Source organism: Heterodontus francisci, chromosome 2 (genome assembly GCF_036365525.1).
Source record: "Heterodontus francisci isolate sHetFra1 chromosome 2, sHetFra1.hap1, whole genome shotgun sequence".
NCBI lineage: Eukaryota > Metazoa > Chordata > Chondrichthyes > Heterodontiformes > Heterodontidae > Heterodontus > Heterodontus francisci.
In genome coordinates, this window is record NC_090372.1 from 174,408,810 (window position 1) to 174,426,760 (window position 17,951).

The 17,951-nt window shown below is 43.7% G+C and overlaps 1 protein-coding gene across 1 annotated transcript in view; it reads left to right on the forward strand.

Annotated features, from left to right (window-relative positions):
• LOC137380111 (myosin-IIIa-like) overlaps positions 1-17,951 on the forward strand; it is a 178,240-nt gene that overhangs the window by 123,938 nt on the left and 36,351 nt on the right. The window contains exons 4-5 of the mRNA XM_068051773.1: positions 3,542-3,646; positions 3,798-3,897. Coding sequence (XP_067907874.1) covers positions 3,542-3,646; positions 3,798-3,897 — 205 coding nt within the window. The remainder of the gene's footprint in view (positions 1-3,541; positions 3,647-3,797; positions 3,898-17,951) is intronic.

A 17,951-nucleotide genomic window follows, 5' to 3' on the forward strand; every position in this document is an offset into this window, starting at 1 on the left:
TTAAATTAATTAGTTTAATTGAGTTAAATATTCAAATTGTGGTCCTGTCGCCCAGCAATGGGGAGGCCGCCACGATTGCTCGCTCCCGCTGAGAGGATTGGGCCGGGCCCTGCCAGCGTCAAGGTCCATGGCCGGCCTCATCCTGTGCCATCTTCAGGCCCCCCCCCCCCACTTTGCCAGGGATCCCAATGTCAAAGGCTCCTTATAATCCAGCCCCATGTCTCTAGAATGGTTCCTCAGTATATATATAATTACATATGTAAATGTATATATTTATTAATGTGCCTTGTATCTCTATACGCACTTTAGCTGTTTAATCTTCACAAAGAACTTTAACTTCCTACATATGTAAAAGGGATTTATGTGAATAAACTACAAAAAATAGTGTCTGGTAGGTAACAGAATATTTACAGTATAAATAAGCAATACTGCAAATTCTCCTCCTGTTTTTAAATGGCTTTCTTGTTGCTCCCTAACCTCCTCTAGCATTACAACCCCCACCCCCACCCCCACTGCCAGCCCTCCACTACCCACCCCCCCGCACTAAACAATCTGCCAGCCAGCCTTTCTGTTCCTCTGATTCTGACTACTCATACATCCCTCCTCCCTTTGCTCCACCATTAGCAACTGTGCCTTCTGCCAATTAAACCCCTTCACCTCCCTCTTCTCCCTTAATACCCTACTTTAAAAAAAAATGTCATCCTTGTTTTCAAATCCTCCCATGATCTCACTCCTCCCTATCTCTGTAACTTCCTCCAGCCCTACAACGCTCCAAGATATCTGTCCCCAGCCAATTCTGGCCTCCTGAGTTTGTTAAGGATTAGTTAACAATCTTGTTGTGTGGAGTCTTTTGTGGAAGAGCGACCGTTACATGATAGAATTCTTCATTAAGATGGAGAGTGAGAGAGTTGATTCCGAGACTAGGGTCCTGAATCTAAATAAAAGAAACTACGAAGGTATGAGGCGCGAGTTGGCTATGATAGATTGGAGAATGTTATTTAAAGGGTTGATAGTGGATAGGCCACGGATAGCATTTAAAGAGTGCAGGGATGAATTACAACAATTGTTCATTCCTGTCTGGCACAAAAATAAAACAGGAAGGGTGGCTCAACTGTGGCATACAAAAGAAATTAGGGATAATATTAGATCCAAGGAAGAGAAATATAAAATGGCCAGAACATGCAGCAAACCTGAGGATTGGGAGAAGTTTAGAATTCAGCAAAGGAGGACAAAGGGATTGATTAAGAAGGGGAAAATAGAGTATGAGAGTAAGCTTACAGAGAGCATAAAAACTGACTGTAAAAGCTTCTTATGTGAAGAGAAAAAGATTAGTGAAGACAAAATGTGGGTCCCTTACAGTCAGTAATGGGGAACAAAAAAATGGCAGACCAATTAAATACATACTTGGTTCTGTCTTCACAAAGGAGGACACAAATTACTTCCCAGAAATGTTGGGGAACATGGGGTCTAGTGAGAAGGATGAACTGTATGAAATCAGTATTAGTAGGGAAATGGTGTTAGGGAAATTGATGGGATTGAAGGCTGATAAATCCCCAGGGCCTGATAATCTACATCCCAGAGTACTGAAGGAAGTGGCCCTAGAAATAGTAGATGCATTGCTGGTCATTTTTCAAAATTCTATGGACTCTGGAACAGTTCCAACGGATTGGAGGGTAGCTAATGTAACCCCACTATTTAAAAAAGGAGGTAGAGCGAAAACAGGGAATTATAGACCAGTTAGCCTGACATCAGTAGTGGGGAAAATGCTAGAGTCCATTATAAAAGATGTAATAGCAGAGCACTTGGAAAACAGTGACAGGATCGGACAAAGTCAACATGGATTTATGAAAGGGAAATCATGCTTGACAAATCTACTGGAATTTCTTGACGATGTAACTAGTAGAATAGATAAGGGAGAACCAGTGGATGTGGTGTATTTGGACTTTCAGAAGGCTTTTGATAAGGTCCCCCATAAAAGATTAGCGTGAAAAATTAAGGCACATGGGATTGGGAGTAAGGTACTGACATAGATAGAGAACTGGTTGGCAGACAGGAAACAAAGAGAAGGAATAAACGGATCTTTTTCCGGGTGGCAAGCAGTGACTAGTGCAGTACCGCAGGGATCAGTGCTAGGACCCCAGCTATTCACAATATATATTAATGATATAGATGAGGGAATTAAATGTAATATATCCAAGTTTGTAGATGACACAAAGCTGGGTGGGAGTGGGAGTTGTGAGGAGGATGCAGAGAAGTTCCAGTGTGATTTGGACAGGTTGAGTGAGTGGGCAAATACATGGCAGATGCAGTATAATGTGGATAAATGTGAGGTTATCCACTTTGGTGGTAAAAACAGAAAGGCAGATTATTATCTGAACGGCAGTAGATTGGGAAAGGGGAGGTGCAGCGAGATCTGGGTGTCCTTGTGCATCAGTCGCTGAAAGTAAGCATGCAGGTGCTGCAGGCAGTTAAGAAGGCAAATGATATGTTGGCCTTCATAGCGAGAGGATTCGAAGAACAGGAGCAAGGATGTCTTGCTGCAATTATACAAGGCCTTGGTGAGACCACATCTGGAGTATTGTGTGCAGTTTTGGTCTCTTTATCTGAGGAAGGATGTTCTTGCTATGGAGGGAGTGCAGCGAAGGTTCACCAGACTGATTCCTGGGATGGCAGGACTGACGTAAGAAGAGAGATTGGATCGCTTAGGCTTGTATTCGCTAGAGTTTCGAAGAATGAGAGGGGATCTCATAGAAACCTACAAAATTCTAACAGGGCTGGACAGACTAGATGCAGGAAGGATGTTCCCGATGGCGGGGGAGTCCAGGACCAGGGGTCACAGTCTAAGGATAAGGGGTAAGCCATTTAGGACTGAGATGAGGAGGGATTTCTTCACCCAGAGAGTGGTGAACCTGTGGAATTCTCTACCACAGAAAACAGTTGAGGCCAAATCATTAAATATATTCAAGAAAGAGTTAGATACAGTTCTTAAGGCTAAAGGGATCAAGGGATATGGGGAGAAAGCGGGAACAGGGTACTGAGTTTGGATGATCAGCCATGATCATATTGAATGGCGGTGCAGGCTCGATGGGCCGAATGGCCTACTCCTGCTCCTATTTTTCTATGTTTTCTATTCCCAATTTTCATCTCTTCACCATTGGTGGCCGTGGCTTCAGCTGCCTGGCCCTAAGTTCTGGAATTCCCTCCCTAACCCTCTCCGCCTTTCTATCTCTCTCTCCCCCTTTAAAATGTTCCTTAAAACCTTTGACCAAGCTTTTGATCATCTGCCCTAATATCTCGTAATGAAGCTCTGTGCCAAATTATGTTTGATAATCACTCTTGTGGAGCACCTTGGCGAGTTTTATTCCATTAAAAGTGCTTGATAAATGCAAGTTGTTGTTGTTAATACCCATCTCTTTGTTCATCATTCAGTATTCCTTACACCTCTCTGAAAGACCTCAGAAGGGTCTTCTCCATTCAAGGCAGTATATAAATGCAAGCTGATGGTATTGCTATTGTTACCAATCACTTTCTGTTATTTCAGTTGTGCAATGGAGGTTCTGTGACCGATCTTGCCAAAGGGTTATTAAAACGAGGCGAAAGAATGAGCGAACCGATCATTGCCTACATCCTGCATGAAGCCCTCATGGTAAGATTTATGTTGTGTTTTAACATTACATGTGAATGTTATGGAGGCGGCCTGCTAACATTAAAGTGGCTCACTTCATTATGTTTATTAGGCAGCCAGGTTTTACTTGCTGCAAGTGTAATATAACTGTCACTGTTGATTTTTTCCTTAGGGTCTGAAACATTTACACAACAACCAGACAATTCATCGTGACATCAAGGGCAATAACATCCTCTTAACAACAGAGGGAGGCATCAAACTTGTGGATTTTGGTATGTAGCAATTTACATGCAGCTGAAGGAGCCAGTCATTCTTCTCAGCTGTTTTGCCAAAGTACATCGGGCAGACTGAGCGGGAGGCAGTTTAAGCTGGAGCATACAGCCAGAAGCTGTAAGGATTCTGTCAAAATTCATTTGCACCCAGTGTATTTGCAGCTGTCTGTGTGGAGGATGAGGAGAAGGGTTACAAGGAGTACAGGAATCTGGCAGGTTTGGCGAGCCACTAATATGCAGCAAGCTTGTCACAGACGGACAAACTATTTCTGCTTTTTCTCTGAAAGCTAAAATGGTGGTTGTTATAGTTAATAGAAATATAATTATAAAATAATCATGCACATTGTTGAAGCAAATGTGGAGCCAGCAAATCGGGTCCCTAAATGCAAACATCCTTCAATAGAAACAGCCAGTGTGTCCAAATTTTAAGGGGCAACATTACATGGGGAAGGAGGAGGGGACTTCAGTATAGAAGGGGTGATTTAAACCCTGGTGGACAGATAGAAACCACCATTAGCCCTGAGCCACTGACCTTCCACATCTATCCTGCATGCTACCATTTTAACCTCTAAGCAGGAGAGAAGGACACCTTCAGGCAACCAACAGCTCCTTCTTTAAATGTGCAGATTCTGATCAGAGGTCGACTGCCATTTTAAATGGGGCAGAGAAACTGTTGTAGTTTTCCCACTGAGCTCACCTAGCCACAAATAGATTAGGGGCCGGAACAGGTGCAAAATGGTGTCTTTTTTTACTTTTGTGGGGTCAGAAGGAACCCCAATTGCAAGGTCCTCCAGAAAGCCCTTTTCTATGAATTACCTGAGAGCCAGGGGCCAATCCATGCATTCCTGCCTGCCCACCAGCTTCTGCTGCCACTGCCTGCTGGTTTTGGGCAGAAAACAGACTTGGAGTGTGGAGTAGAAGCCACAGAGTTAAAATACAAGCATACATACGAACATACAAATTAGGAGCAGGAGTAGGCCGCTCAGCCCCTCGAGCCTGCTCCACCATTTCATAAGATCATGGCTGATCAGATTGTTGCCTCAACTCCACATTCCTGCCTACCCCCAATAACCTTTCACCTACTTGTTTATCAAGAATCTATCTACCTCTGCCTTAAAAAAGGACTCTGCTTCCACCGCCTTTTGAGGAAGAGAATTCCAAAGACTCACGACCTACTGAGAGAAAAAATTTCTCCTCATCTCTGTCTTAAATGGGCGACCCCTTATTTTTAAACAGTGACCCCTAGTTCTAGATTCTCCCACAAGAGGAAACATCCTTTCCACATCCACCCTGTCAAGCTCCCTCAGGATCTGCTGGGCCTCATGCTGCCGAGGTCAGGATGGTTTTCTCCCTCCCTTAGGCCTCACCTGCTGGGCTTTTGGTGCTAAGCTATGTTAAGTGTATATTTGGCAGGAGTGGCAGAGGGGAGTATAATTAAAGATTCCTCCCCAGCTCCCCTGATGGATCAGAGGGTAACTGTAATGTATAATGTGCTCCCAAACTATAGACACCATCAAGTCCCAACTTTAATTCCTGGTATGTTCTCAGTTAGTTGATCATAGCTAGGAGAGCAGTTAAGGTTCTAGAGTTAGCCAAAACATTCTAGGCTAGGTGGCCCTGCCAGGCCCTGGATGGTTGCCCTCCCGATGACCTTTCCTTGCAGCCATCCATACTCTCCCGCCTCCATGTCACTTCCTTGAAGGAGGCGAGCCTCTAAAGCCCCGTGAGACGTGTGCGTTGATTATCAAATTAAATCCGCTCCATAAAATCACATTCAATTGGCCTTTTAACTATCTCTATTATCTGCCTTCTGCATCACCAGTGGACCTCTGCTCTCCATGTTTGCCACCATGGACAAATTCGAATCGGACATCACGACATTGGACTTCCTATCCGATGTGTCCCGTCCCAATTTTACATCCCCTCACACCTCCATACCTGTCCAATTCATTCCCTTAAAATTCAGCCCAAAGAATCGTACAGCATGTAAAAAGGCCATTCAGCCTGGTGTGCCTGGGCTTGAACTTTGAAAGAGCTAACCAATTTCATCCCACATTCCAGATTTTTCTCGTAACACTGCAATTAGTCCTCTTCAAGTGTATGTCCAATTGCCGTTTGAAAGTTCCTGTGCAGTCTGTTTCTGCCACCATTTCAGGGAGTGTGTTCCAAATCCTAATAATTGTCATTTCCTCTCTAGTTCTTTTGACAATTATTTTAAATCTATGGCCCTTGGTTACCAGTTCACTTGCAAGCCAAAACAATTTCTCCCTATCTACTCCATTAAAACACTGCATAATTTTGAATACCACCATTAAATCTCGCCTTAACCTTCTCTACTGTAAGGACAATCACAACTTCTCCAATTTCTCCACATAACCAAAGTTCCTCATCACTGGGTATCATCCTGATAAATCCTCCTCGTTACTCTCTCCAAGACCTAGATATCTTTCCTAAAGTATGGTGCCCAGAATTGTACATAGTACCTCAGCTGACCCCGCTTAAAATAGTGCCATTTAGATTATACTGCCTCTCCATGTTGTTCCTCCCAAAGTGCATCACTTCACACCTAGTGGCATTAAATTGCAGCTGCCATCCGTCAGCCCATTTCATCAGCTCTCTATATCCGCCTGAGCGGATACCTCTACTACTCTCCTCCTCACTATTTACTATGTTGCCAAATTTATTTTAATGCACAAACTCCAAAATTCTACTCCCTATACCCAAGTCCAGGGCATTTATAGATAACAAGAGAAGCAATGGGGGAATTCTTCCCAACCCCTTGGAGGCGGGTTTGGAGGTGGTGGGGGCTGGGAACATCAGAAAAAAATGTGTCAGGCCATTTTGCCGATGCGCTCTTGCCTCTGGCTACTTTTCCCGGTGGGCTGAGTGTGATGTTCGGAACCTGTGCAGCAACAGCGGGAAGTCAGTTGAGGTCACTAATGAGGCATATTGGACATTCAAATTTTTCCAGAGGCAAACGGGACCCCCGCAGTGTTCCTAACTCGGCAGCACACAGGAGGCAAGTGCATAGTGGGAGGTCCGAAAGGCTTGACAGTTACAGCCAATCCGACCTTTACAGGGTGAAAATGGATAGACTGCAATCATCATGAGCACAGGCCTGTCATTGCTCTCTCTTGTATCGTAGACTATTCACCAGCATTGTCAATGTTGCCACAATGAAGGCTGCCAGCTGCCCTCACATTGTGGGCACTGATTGACCCTACCACCTCTTCAGCCCACCCGCCATCCCTAATTGAATGGCAATCAAAGAGGCGGGTTCTTAAATGGCTGGCTCCTGCGAGATTGCGCCTGAAGTGCCGCTGTTGCTGCAAACAGTCAGAACCTAAAAATGGTTCCATGCCCAAGAATTTTCAGGTCTAGAATATTCCATACATTGTTCCTAACACTGTTCCCTGGGGGAACCCCAATGCATAATTTTCGACAGTCAGAAAAACATCCATTCACCTCTCTCTGCACCCCCCATCCCTTAGTCAATTACATACGCAAGTTCCCACAGACCCTTTAATCCCATGTGCCTCTATTTTATGAATAGGACTATTATGTGGTACTTTTGAAAGTCCATATATACATCTACTGCACTATCTTCATAAATCCCCTCTGCTAAATCATCAAAGGATTCAATCAGGTCAGTCAGACACAATTTACCTTTAATAAATCCGTGCTGGTTGTTCATCATTAACACTTGCCTCTCCAAGTGGGAATTAATTTTGAGTTTGGCAATGGTCTCTTGTAGTTTTCCCATTCCTGCCGTTAGGCTGATTGGCCTGTAGTTACCAGACTTATTCCCCACCCCTTTTTTGAACAGGGATGTAACATTTGCAATCCATTTGGCACCCCTTCCTGATGCAAGGAGGTTTGAAAGATTGTGGTCAGAGATTCTGCTATCCTCCCCCTAGCTTCTCTCAGCAATCCATCTGGACTGGATGACTTGTTAACTTTGAGTGATGCTAATCTCCTTAACACTTCCTTTCTATCTCGGTAGGAAGAAGATGGAGAGACAATAAAAAATAAAGGGTACAATTCTAAAGGGAGTGCAGGAGCAGAGGGACCCGGGTGTATATGTGCATAAGTCATTGATGGTGGCAGGACAGGTTGAGAGAGCAATTAATAAAACATACAGTGTCCCGGACTTTATTAATAGGGACAAAGAGTACAAGAGCATGGAGGTTATTTCGAACTTGTAAGTTCGGCCTCAGCTGGAGTATTGTGTCCAGTTCTGTGTGCTGTGCTTTAGGAAAGATGTGAAGGCACTAGAGAGGTTGCAGAAAAGATTCATGAGAATGGTTCCAGGGATGAGAATTTCAGTTATGAAGACAGATCGGAGAAGTTGGGCCTGTTTTCCTTGGAGAAGAGAAGGCTGAGAGGTGATTTGATAGAGGTATTCAAAATCATGAGGGGCCTGGTTAGAGCAGATAGGGCGAAATTGTTCCCATTCGTGAAAGGATCAAGAAGTAGTTGGCACAGATTTAAAGCAATTGGTAAAAGAAGCAAAAGCGACATGAGGAAAAACTTTATCGTGCAGCGAGTGGTTAAGGTCTGGAATGTGCTGCCTGAGAGTGCGGTGGAAGCAGTTTCAACTGAAGCATTCAAAAGGGAGCTAGACAGTTATATGTAAAGGAAGAATGTGTAGGGTTACGGGGAGAAGGTGAGGGAGTGGCACTGCGCTGTTTTGGAGAGGGGTGCAGACATGACGGACTGAATAGCTTCCTTTTGTGCTGTAACAATTCTGTGATTCCGTGATCTATTTTTATTCTATCCAATTGTTCTACTCCCTCCTCCTTTACTGTGATATTAACTTCATCCTCTTCTTTTGTGAAGACAGATTCATTCTGTACCTCCTTCACGCCCTCTGCATCCACAAGATGATTTCCTTTTTTGACCATAATTGGTCCCACCGTTCGTTTAACCATCCTTTAATTTTTACATATTTATAAAGATTTTTGAGTACCCATTTATATTACCTGCTAATCTTTTCTTATATTCCTTCTTTGTCCTTCTCATATACTTTCCAATTTCACGTGCATGCTCTATATTTTGTCTGGTTTTCTATCGTATTCTGTATCTGACATTTGCTTTAAATCTCCTTTTTCTTGTTAATTCAACCTCAGTTTCTTTTGTCATCTAGGAAATTCTAGCTTTGAATGCCTCATCTTTCTTACTTATGGGAATATGTTTCATTTGTATCCAAACTATCTCTACGTTGAAGGCGAACCATTACTCATTTACTGCTTTCCTGGCCAATCTTTGTTTCCTGTCCACCTGCGCTAGGTCTCTTCTTAAATCACCGAAATTGGCACTCTTTGGGTGGAATCTGAGCAACTTAGAAGCTTCTCGGGCGTTAGAACCATAGACGACAAGCTCAAAACTTCCCCACCCTTTTTGTGGGATATAGGTGTCACTGGCAAGACCAGCATTTGTTGCCCATCCCTAATTGCCCTTGACAACTGTGTGGCTTGCTGGACCATTTCAGAGTCAACCACATTGCTGTGGGTCTGAAGTCACATGGGGACGAAGCCAGGCAAGAACAGCAGACTTCTTTCCTGAAAGGACATTAGTGAACCGGATGGGTTTTTATAGCAATTGATGATAGTTTCATGGCACCATTACTAGAACTAGCTTTCAATTCCAGACTTTTATTAATTGCTTGAATTTAAATTCCACCAGCTGCCATGGTGGAATTTGAATCTATGCTCTCAGGGTATTCGCCTGGGTTGCTGAATTGCTAATTTAGCAACATTATCACTATGCCACCGTCTCTTGCTGGGTTTTCGCACCATTGATTTTTCTTTGTCCTTTGCATAAGGACTTTAAAACTAATTATAACGGACTGAATTTTGCAGTAAAATATATAATGGCAAGGGTACCAGCATTCACCATTATTAACATGAAAATCCAACAGCACCTTTTGGTGACCACACATGCTCAGATAAATGCAGAAATCAACAAGTTGCTCGTCCAGAAGCTTTGCTACACTGGTATCTCGCCGAGAGATTCGGCATTCCACTACATGGAAGGGAGTGAAGTTGTAGTACTTACCCACTAGATACCCACCAAACATAGCAGAAAAAGTTAAGATTTTTTAACAGCTTTATCCACCTTAATGAGAGTTAAAAGTCCAGAACACCCCTCATGGAAATCCTACCCAATAAAGATCAGGACCTGTTTTAGGAATAGTTGAGGACCAAGGCACTAGTGAGAATGAGGAACTGAAAGAAATTTGCATTTGTTAAAAAGTAGTAGTGGAAAAATTAATGGGACTGAAGGCTGTTAACTCCCCAGACCTGATGATCTCCATCCCAGAGTGTTGAAAGAGGTGGCTGTAGAGATAGTGGATGCATTGGTGGCCATCTTCCAAAATTCTATCGATTCTGGATTGGTTCCTGCAGATTGGAAGGTGGCAAATGTAGCCCCACTATTTAAGAAAGGAAGGAGAGGTAAAACAGAGAACTGCAGACCTGTTAGCTGACATCAGTAGTAAGGAAAGTGCTAGAATTTATTATCAAGGATGTGGAAAATAATGATAGGATTGGACAAAGTCAACATGGATTTATGAAAGAGAAATCATGTTTGACAAACTTGTTGGAGTTTTTTGAGGATGTAAGTAGCAGAATAGATAAGGGGGAACCAGTGGATGTGGTGTATTTGAATTTTCAGAAGGCTTTCAATAAGGTCCCACACAGGAGCTTAATAAGCAAAATTAAAGCACATGGGACTGGGGGTAATATATAATGGTTCTGCTCCAGATAACCCTACAGACCAGAGTCCTCGTGGTTTTGCATGTTTTCAGCTGATTAAGTTCCAACACACTTCTGGATACACATGTTGGTCGCTAACCCTTGGCTCTTTCAATCTCAACCGAAGCTCACTAAATCTGAGTGAGATCTGTCCCTATCGAGAAGGGGTGTGCCCTCAAGATTGGCCAAGTTAAAAAACATGCAGCTGGATGTAGATTCCTCAGTAGCTTGGTTTGGAGACCCTTAAACTTGGTAATGAGTTTCCATATGTGTCTGGCAAGGGCTGATTAAAAAGAATAGAATGAAAATAACGCAGTGAAGAATTATACATGTAATTAATGATAGCCAATACATAATCAGACTGGGGGTGAATTTCCTTGGGAGCTTCTGTTCATTTACTGTAACATTTTGCAGAAATCCCACTTACATACAGAAAGGGGGACCTCGATATTACACCCCACACCCCTCCCACAACAGCTGAGAGAGGGTCGAGTGGAGGGGTTAAAATCGAGAAAATGGCAATGCAATCCCAACCTGCATTTTTATGGTGGCAGATTTCGAGCTGTCTGATTGCCTTGCCATGGAAAGATGGGGCATTTCGTGAACATATTTAAATTGGCTCTCACTGTGCAATGGGAGCCTGATTTTAACCTTACACTTATTGCGTGTGTTTCTCAAGGCTTGGAAAACCTGGCAGTGAATTGGAGGCAGGAGCTGCTGGCTCGACAAATTAAGTGCCTCCTACAGCACTCCTTGCAGTCCAGAAGGAGCAATACTGCTGCCCTCGGCTCCTCAAAGAAGCCCTCGGCCTCATCCCACTGATCATGGTCTCTTTCTCCCCCCACTGTGATTGTCGACCTCCGCCAGCACCCGCCCCCCACCGCCACAAGCCCCAATGCATTTTTCTCCAACTGATCACAACCCCCAAATGCCCAATGGCCTCTCTCTCCATCCAGCCAAATCTCATCCTCCACACCCCAATGCTTGTCTTCCCATGCTGTAATCACAGCCTCCTGTCGCTGATCTTCCCTCCCGCCAGACAACTAAGCTGTCCATTTGGCTAGCTGACGGGCAGGAAACACAAGAAAAAAATGATACGGAGATTCTGCCATTAAATTCGGCAGGACCTCTGTGTCCCTGGCTATGGTGGGTCCTTCAAACATTTCCATCCTCCCTCATTTCCCTGCCGCTTCCCTGTAAATATCAGGGTCGATGTTTCTGCGATGCTCTGCCTGAGTCACGGCAGCTCAGTGAGAGATATCCTGATAAAATTACCAGCAATTGTTTCCACCAAGTACTTTAATATTTCACAGAGATAAATCACTTGACAGCCTAATTATTTAAACTCTTATTCCCATTGAAAATCTGTTTCATTAACAATAAACATTGTAAAACTACATCATGCAGCCCTCAGCACTCACAGCTCCACTACACAGCAAGAAAATCATCAAAGATTATGGGAGAGTACTAAACCCATCTTTTTAATCATATTTTTAATTACCAGGTCAGTTTTTAAAAATTGCAGAGGAATCTGGCATCGAAATGGAAAGTGACAATGACACGCGCATCCACTTCTTAATGATGTGCCAGACAAGGACAGTCAATTCAGAAAAAAAAATAATTTCTCATTTCCATTTGCATATAGACAGAATTAGTGTTCTGCAGACATTAATCGCCCATTTATATTTACAGTTTGCTATCTCTCAAGTCAGCATTAAATTGGGAATATAAACATTGGAGACAGTGCATACCATCAAGATAGATGAGTTGTACAAAAGCTTCCAAAAGTAATAGTGTCTACTACTGAGCTGCTGAAGCATTCCCAGCTGCCTCTGTGCAGACCAGTGAAGCAATTTACTGATATTTCTGAGCCACTCAGTAAGGCAGCAGCACAGAACAAAATAATCAGTCTTTGAACATAAGAAATAGGAGCAGGAATAGGCCATACAGCCCCTTGAGCCTGTTCAGTAAGATCATGGCTGAACTTCTACATCAACTCCACTTTCCTGCCCTATCCCCACATCCCTTGATCCCCTAATGCACAAAAATCTATTAATCTCAGTCTTGAATATACTCAATAACTGAGCATCCACAGCCTCTGGGATAGAGAATTCCAAAGAGTCACAACCTTCTGAGAGGAGAAATTTTTCCTCATCCCAGTTCACCACTTATCCTGAGTCTATGATCCCTAGTTCTAGCTTCTCCAGCCAGGGAAAGCAACCTCTCAGCATTTACCCTTTCAAGCTCTCTCTAATGGAATCAACTCTCTGTTCTGAACTGCAGAGATCATAGGCCCGTTCTACTCAATTTCTCCTCATTGGACAGCCCTTTCATCTCAGAAATCAATCTTCATTACATTACCTCTAAGGTAAGTATATCCTTCCTTAGATAAGGAGACCAAAACTATACACAGTACTCCAAGTGTGGTCTCACCAAAGCCCTAGATAATTGCAGCAAGACTTCCTTATTCTTAAACTCCAGCCTCCTTGCAGTAAAGGTCAACATGGGCGGCACAGTGGCGCAGTGGTTAGCACCGCAGCCTCACAGCTCCAGCGACCCAGGTTCAATTCTGGGTCCTGCCTGTGTGGAGTTTGCAAGTTTTCCCTGTGTCTGCATGGGTTTCCTCCAGGTGCTCCAGTTTCTTCCCACATGCCAAAGACTTGCAGGTTGATAGGTAAATTGGCCATTATAAATTGCCCCTAGTATAGGTAGGTGGTAGGGAAATATAGGGACAAGTGAGGATGTGGTAGGGAATATGGAATTAGTGTAGGGTTGGTATAAATGGGTGGTTGATGGTCGGCACAGACTCGGTGGGCCGAAGGGCCTGTTTCAGTGCTGTATCTCTAATAAAATTTTAAAAAAATATTGTTTGTTTCCTAATTGTTTTCTGCACCTGCATGTTAACTTTCTTTAATGTGTTTACATAGACCTCCAAATCCCACTGAATATCGACATTTACTAGTCTCTCACCTTTTATAAAATATTCTGCTTTTCCATTCTTCCCACCAAAGTGGATAATTTCACACTTCCCCACATTATACTCCATTTACCAACTTGTTGCCGCATCATTTAACTTGTCTATATCTCTTTGCAGCCTCTATGCGTTCTCCCCTTAGCTTACTTTCTCATATAGCTTTGTATAGTCAGCAAACTTGGATATATTATACTTATTCCCCTCTTCTCTTTGGCCTCCTTGTCTCGAGAGACAATGGGTAAGCGCCTGGAGGTGGTCAGTGATTTGTGAAGCAGCACCTGGAGTGGCCAATAAAGGCCAATTCTAGAGCGACTTAGTCCCCTAATCTAAGTTATTGCTATAGATTGTAAATAGCTGATCCTTGTGGCACTCCATTAGTTACACTCTGCTATCTCAAAAATGATCTGTTTATTCCTACTCTCTGTTTTTTGTCCATTAACTAGTCCTCAATCCATGTTAATATATTACTCAATTAAATGAGTTTTTGTGATTGTTCTAAAGTCAATTCAACTGCTGCACTTACCACCTGGCAATATAAATGGGACAACTTTTACTGTCGTGGAGTTGTGACTCAGGACCAGACAACTACCTTAGAAAGTGTTACCGGGCCGCATCCAAATAATCAGAGCCTCCAAAGTAGCTCACCTGCCAACAGACGCCCTCTAGTAAATCCCAGGGCAGGAAGGACAATTGGAAATACAATGAGGACAGGAAAACTGTTCCTCCTTGTGTCACAGAAATATTAAAAACAATCCACTTATCTTTTCAATGGCAGCCTCTGGCTAGATCACATCTATATCTCAAATTTCTGGTAAGGGCCCTGAAACAGGCAATAGGTCCCCTAATGTTGGCTGCCCCGGACATGTGAAAAATGGTCTGATCCAATTTCAGGTCAAACAGGTTTCTGGAGTCTTTGGGGCTTAGAGCGTGTGCCCCAAATTAGTCCTTATTGTGTTGGTTTTACGCCTGTAAAATGGGCATAACAAGGATCAATTTGTACCGCATTATCTCATTGCACTTTCTGGGACCTGCCCAGGCGCAAATTGAATGCTGTGTTATACTACATGATACCATTGACCACACTTCAAAAGCATTTCATAGAAAGTAAGTCGTGTTTTTTAGGGAGTTCAGTAGTAACGAGGACCAGGGAAGAAGGGCCCTAGAATAATTGATATTATTTGATATTAAGATCCTCCAAACGATTTAATTTAAAGGGTTATGTCATGGCAGGAATTCTCAAAGCCATGGTGTGCTCCTCGTGCTCTATGTGGGAAGCTGGGAACAATTCCAGTGCCCGGGACCAGCATGTGTGCAGGAAGTGCCTCCAGCTGCAGCTCCTGGAAGCCCAGGTTTCGAAGCTGGAGCGGCAGCTGGGGACACTGGAGCATCCACGAGGCAGAGGGTATCGTGGATAGCAGGTATAGAGAGGTAGTCACACCGCAGGCTCAGACCCCACAGGCAGGAAGGGAATGGGTGACCACCAAGCAGAGCAAGAGGACGAGGCAGGCAGTGCAGGAATCTCCTGTGGCTATTCCCCTGCAAAACAGATATACTGCTTTGGATACTGTTGGGGGGAATGGCCTCTCAGGGGAAAGCAGCAACAGCCCAATTCATTGCACTACGGTTGGCTGTGCTGCGCAGGGGAGGAGTAAAATGTGTGCGAATGCAATAGTTATAGGGGATTCAATTGTAAGGGGAATAGATCGGTGTTTCTGTGGCCGCAAAAGAGACTCCAGGAGGGTATGTTGCCTCCCTGGTGCTAGGGTCAAGGATGTCTCAGAGCAGTTACAGGACATTCTGAAGGGGCAGGGTGAACAGCCAGTGGTCATGGTACACATTGGTACAAATGACGTAGGTAAAAAAAAAGGATGCGGTCCTAAAAGCAGAATATAGGGAGTTAGGAAGTAGGTTGAAAAGTAGGATCTCAAAGGTAGTGATCTCAGGATTATTACCAGTGCCACATGCTAGTCAGAGTAGAAATAGCAGGATATATCGGATGAATAAGTAGCAGAAGAGATTAGATTAGATTAGATTAGAGATACAGCACTGAAACAGGCCCTTCGGCCCACCGAGTCTGTGCCGAACATCAACCACCCATTTATACTAATCCTACACTAATCCCATATTCCCAACAAACATCCCCACCTGTCCCTATATTTCCCTACCACCTACCTATACTGGTGACAATTTATAATGGCCAATTTACCTATCAACCTGCAAGTCTTTTGGCTTGTGGGAGGAAACCGGAGCACCCGGAGAAAACCCACGCAGACACAGGGAGAACTTGCAAACTCCACACAAGCAGTACCCGGATTGTGTGAGGGGGAAGGTTTTAGATTCCTGGGACATTGGGACCGGATCTGGGGGTCGTGGGACCAGTACAAACTGGACGGGTTACACCTGGGCAGGACTGGGACTGATGTCCTAGGGGGAGTATTTGCTAGAGTGGTTGGGGAAGGTTTAAGCTAAAATGGCAGGGGGATGGGAACCTTTGCAAGGAGACAGAGGAGGGGGGATCAAAGACAAGAACAAAAGACAGTAAGGGGAATAAGAAAAGTGATAGGCAGAGAAATCAAGGGCCAGAATCAAACAGGGCCACAGTGAAAAATAATGGGAAAAGGCCAGGTAATGTTAAAAAGACAAGCCTTAAGGCATTGTGCCTTAACGCACGGAGCATTTGCAATAAAGTGGATGAATTAATCGCACAAATAAATGTAAACAGGTATGATATAGTCGGGATTACAGAGACATGGCTGCAAGGTGACCAGGGTTGGGAAATGAACATCCAGGGGTATTCAACATTTAGGAAGGACAGACAAAAAGCAAAAGGCGGTGGAGTTGCATTGCTGGTTAAAGAGGAAATTAATGCAATAGTGAGAAATGATATTAGCTCTGATGATGTGGAATCTGTATGGGTAGAGCTGAGAAACACTAAGGGGCAAAAAACATTAGTGGGGGTTGTATATAGACCCCCAAACTGTAGTGGTGATGTTAAAAATGGCATTAAACAGGAAATTAGAGCCACGTGCGATAAAGGAACATCTGTAATTATGGGTGACTATAATCTGCATATAGATTGGGCAAATCAAATTAGTCACAATACTGTAGAGGAGGAATTCTTGGCGTGTATACGGGATGGATTTCTGGACCAATACGTTGAGGAACCAACTAGAGAACAGGCCATCCTAGACTGGGTATTGTGTAATGAGAGAGGAATAATTGGGCGGCACAGCGGCGCAGTGGTTAGCACCACAGCCTCACAGCTCCAGCGACCCGGGTTCAATTCCGGGTACTGCCTGTGTGGAGTTTGCAAGTTCTCCCTGTGTCTGCGTGGGTTTCCTCCGGGTGCTCCGGTTTCCTCCCACAAGTCAAAGACTTGCAGGTTGATAGGTAAATTGGCCATTAGAAATTGCCCCTAGTATAGGTAGGTGGTAGGGGAATATAGGGACAGGTAGGGATGTGGTAGGAATATGGAATTAGTGTAGAATTGGTATAAATGGGTGGTTGATGGTCGGCACAGACTCGGTGGGCTGAAGGGCCTGTTTCAGTGCTGTATCTCTAAACTAAACTAAACAATTTAGTGGTGTGACACCCCTTAGGCATGAGCGACCATAATATGATAGAATTCTTTATCAAGATGGAGAGTGACATAGTTGATTCTGAGACTAGGGTCCTGAATCTTAGTAAAGGAAACTGAATGTACGAGGCGCAAGTTGGTTATGATGGATTGGGAAATGTTACTTAAAGGGACAACGTGGAAAGGCAATGGCAAACATTCAAAGAGCGCATGGATGAACTGCAACAATTGTTTATTCCTGTCTGGTACAAAAGTAAAACGGGAAAGGTAGCCAAACAATGGCTTACAAGGGAAATTAGAGATAGCATTAGATCCAAGGAAGAGGTATAAAATTCGCCAGAAAAAGACAACAGACCTGAGGATTAGGAGCAGTTTAGAATTCAGCAAAGGAGGACCAAGGGATTGATTAAGAAGGGGAAAATAGAGTATGAGAACAAGCTTGCAGGGAACATAAAAACTGACTGTAAAAGTTTCTATAGATATGTGAAGAGAAAAAGATTAGTGAAGACAAATGCAGGTCCCTTATACAGTCAGAAACAGGGAAATATATTGTGGAGAACAAAGAAATGGTTGACCAACTAAATGCATACTTTGGTTCTGTCTTCACAAAGGATGGCACAGATATCATACCAGAAATGCTGGGGAACACAGGGTTTAGAGAGAGAGAAGAACTGAAGGAAATCAGTATTAATAAGAGAAATGGTGTTGGGGAAATTGATGGGATTGAAGGCCAATAAATCTCCAGGGC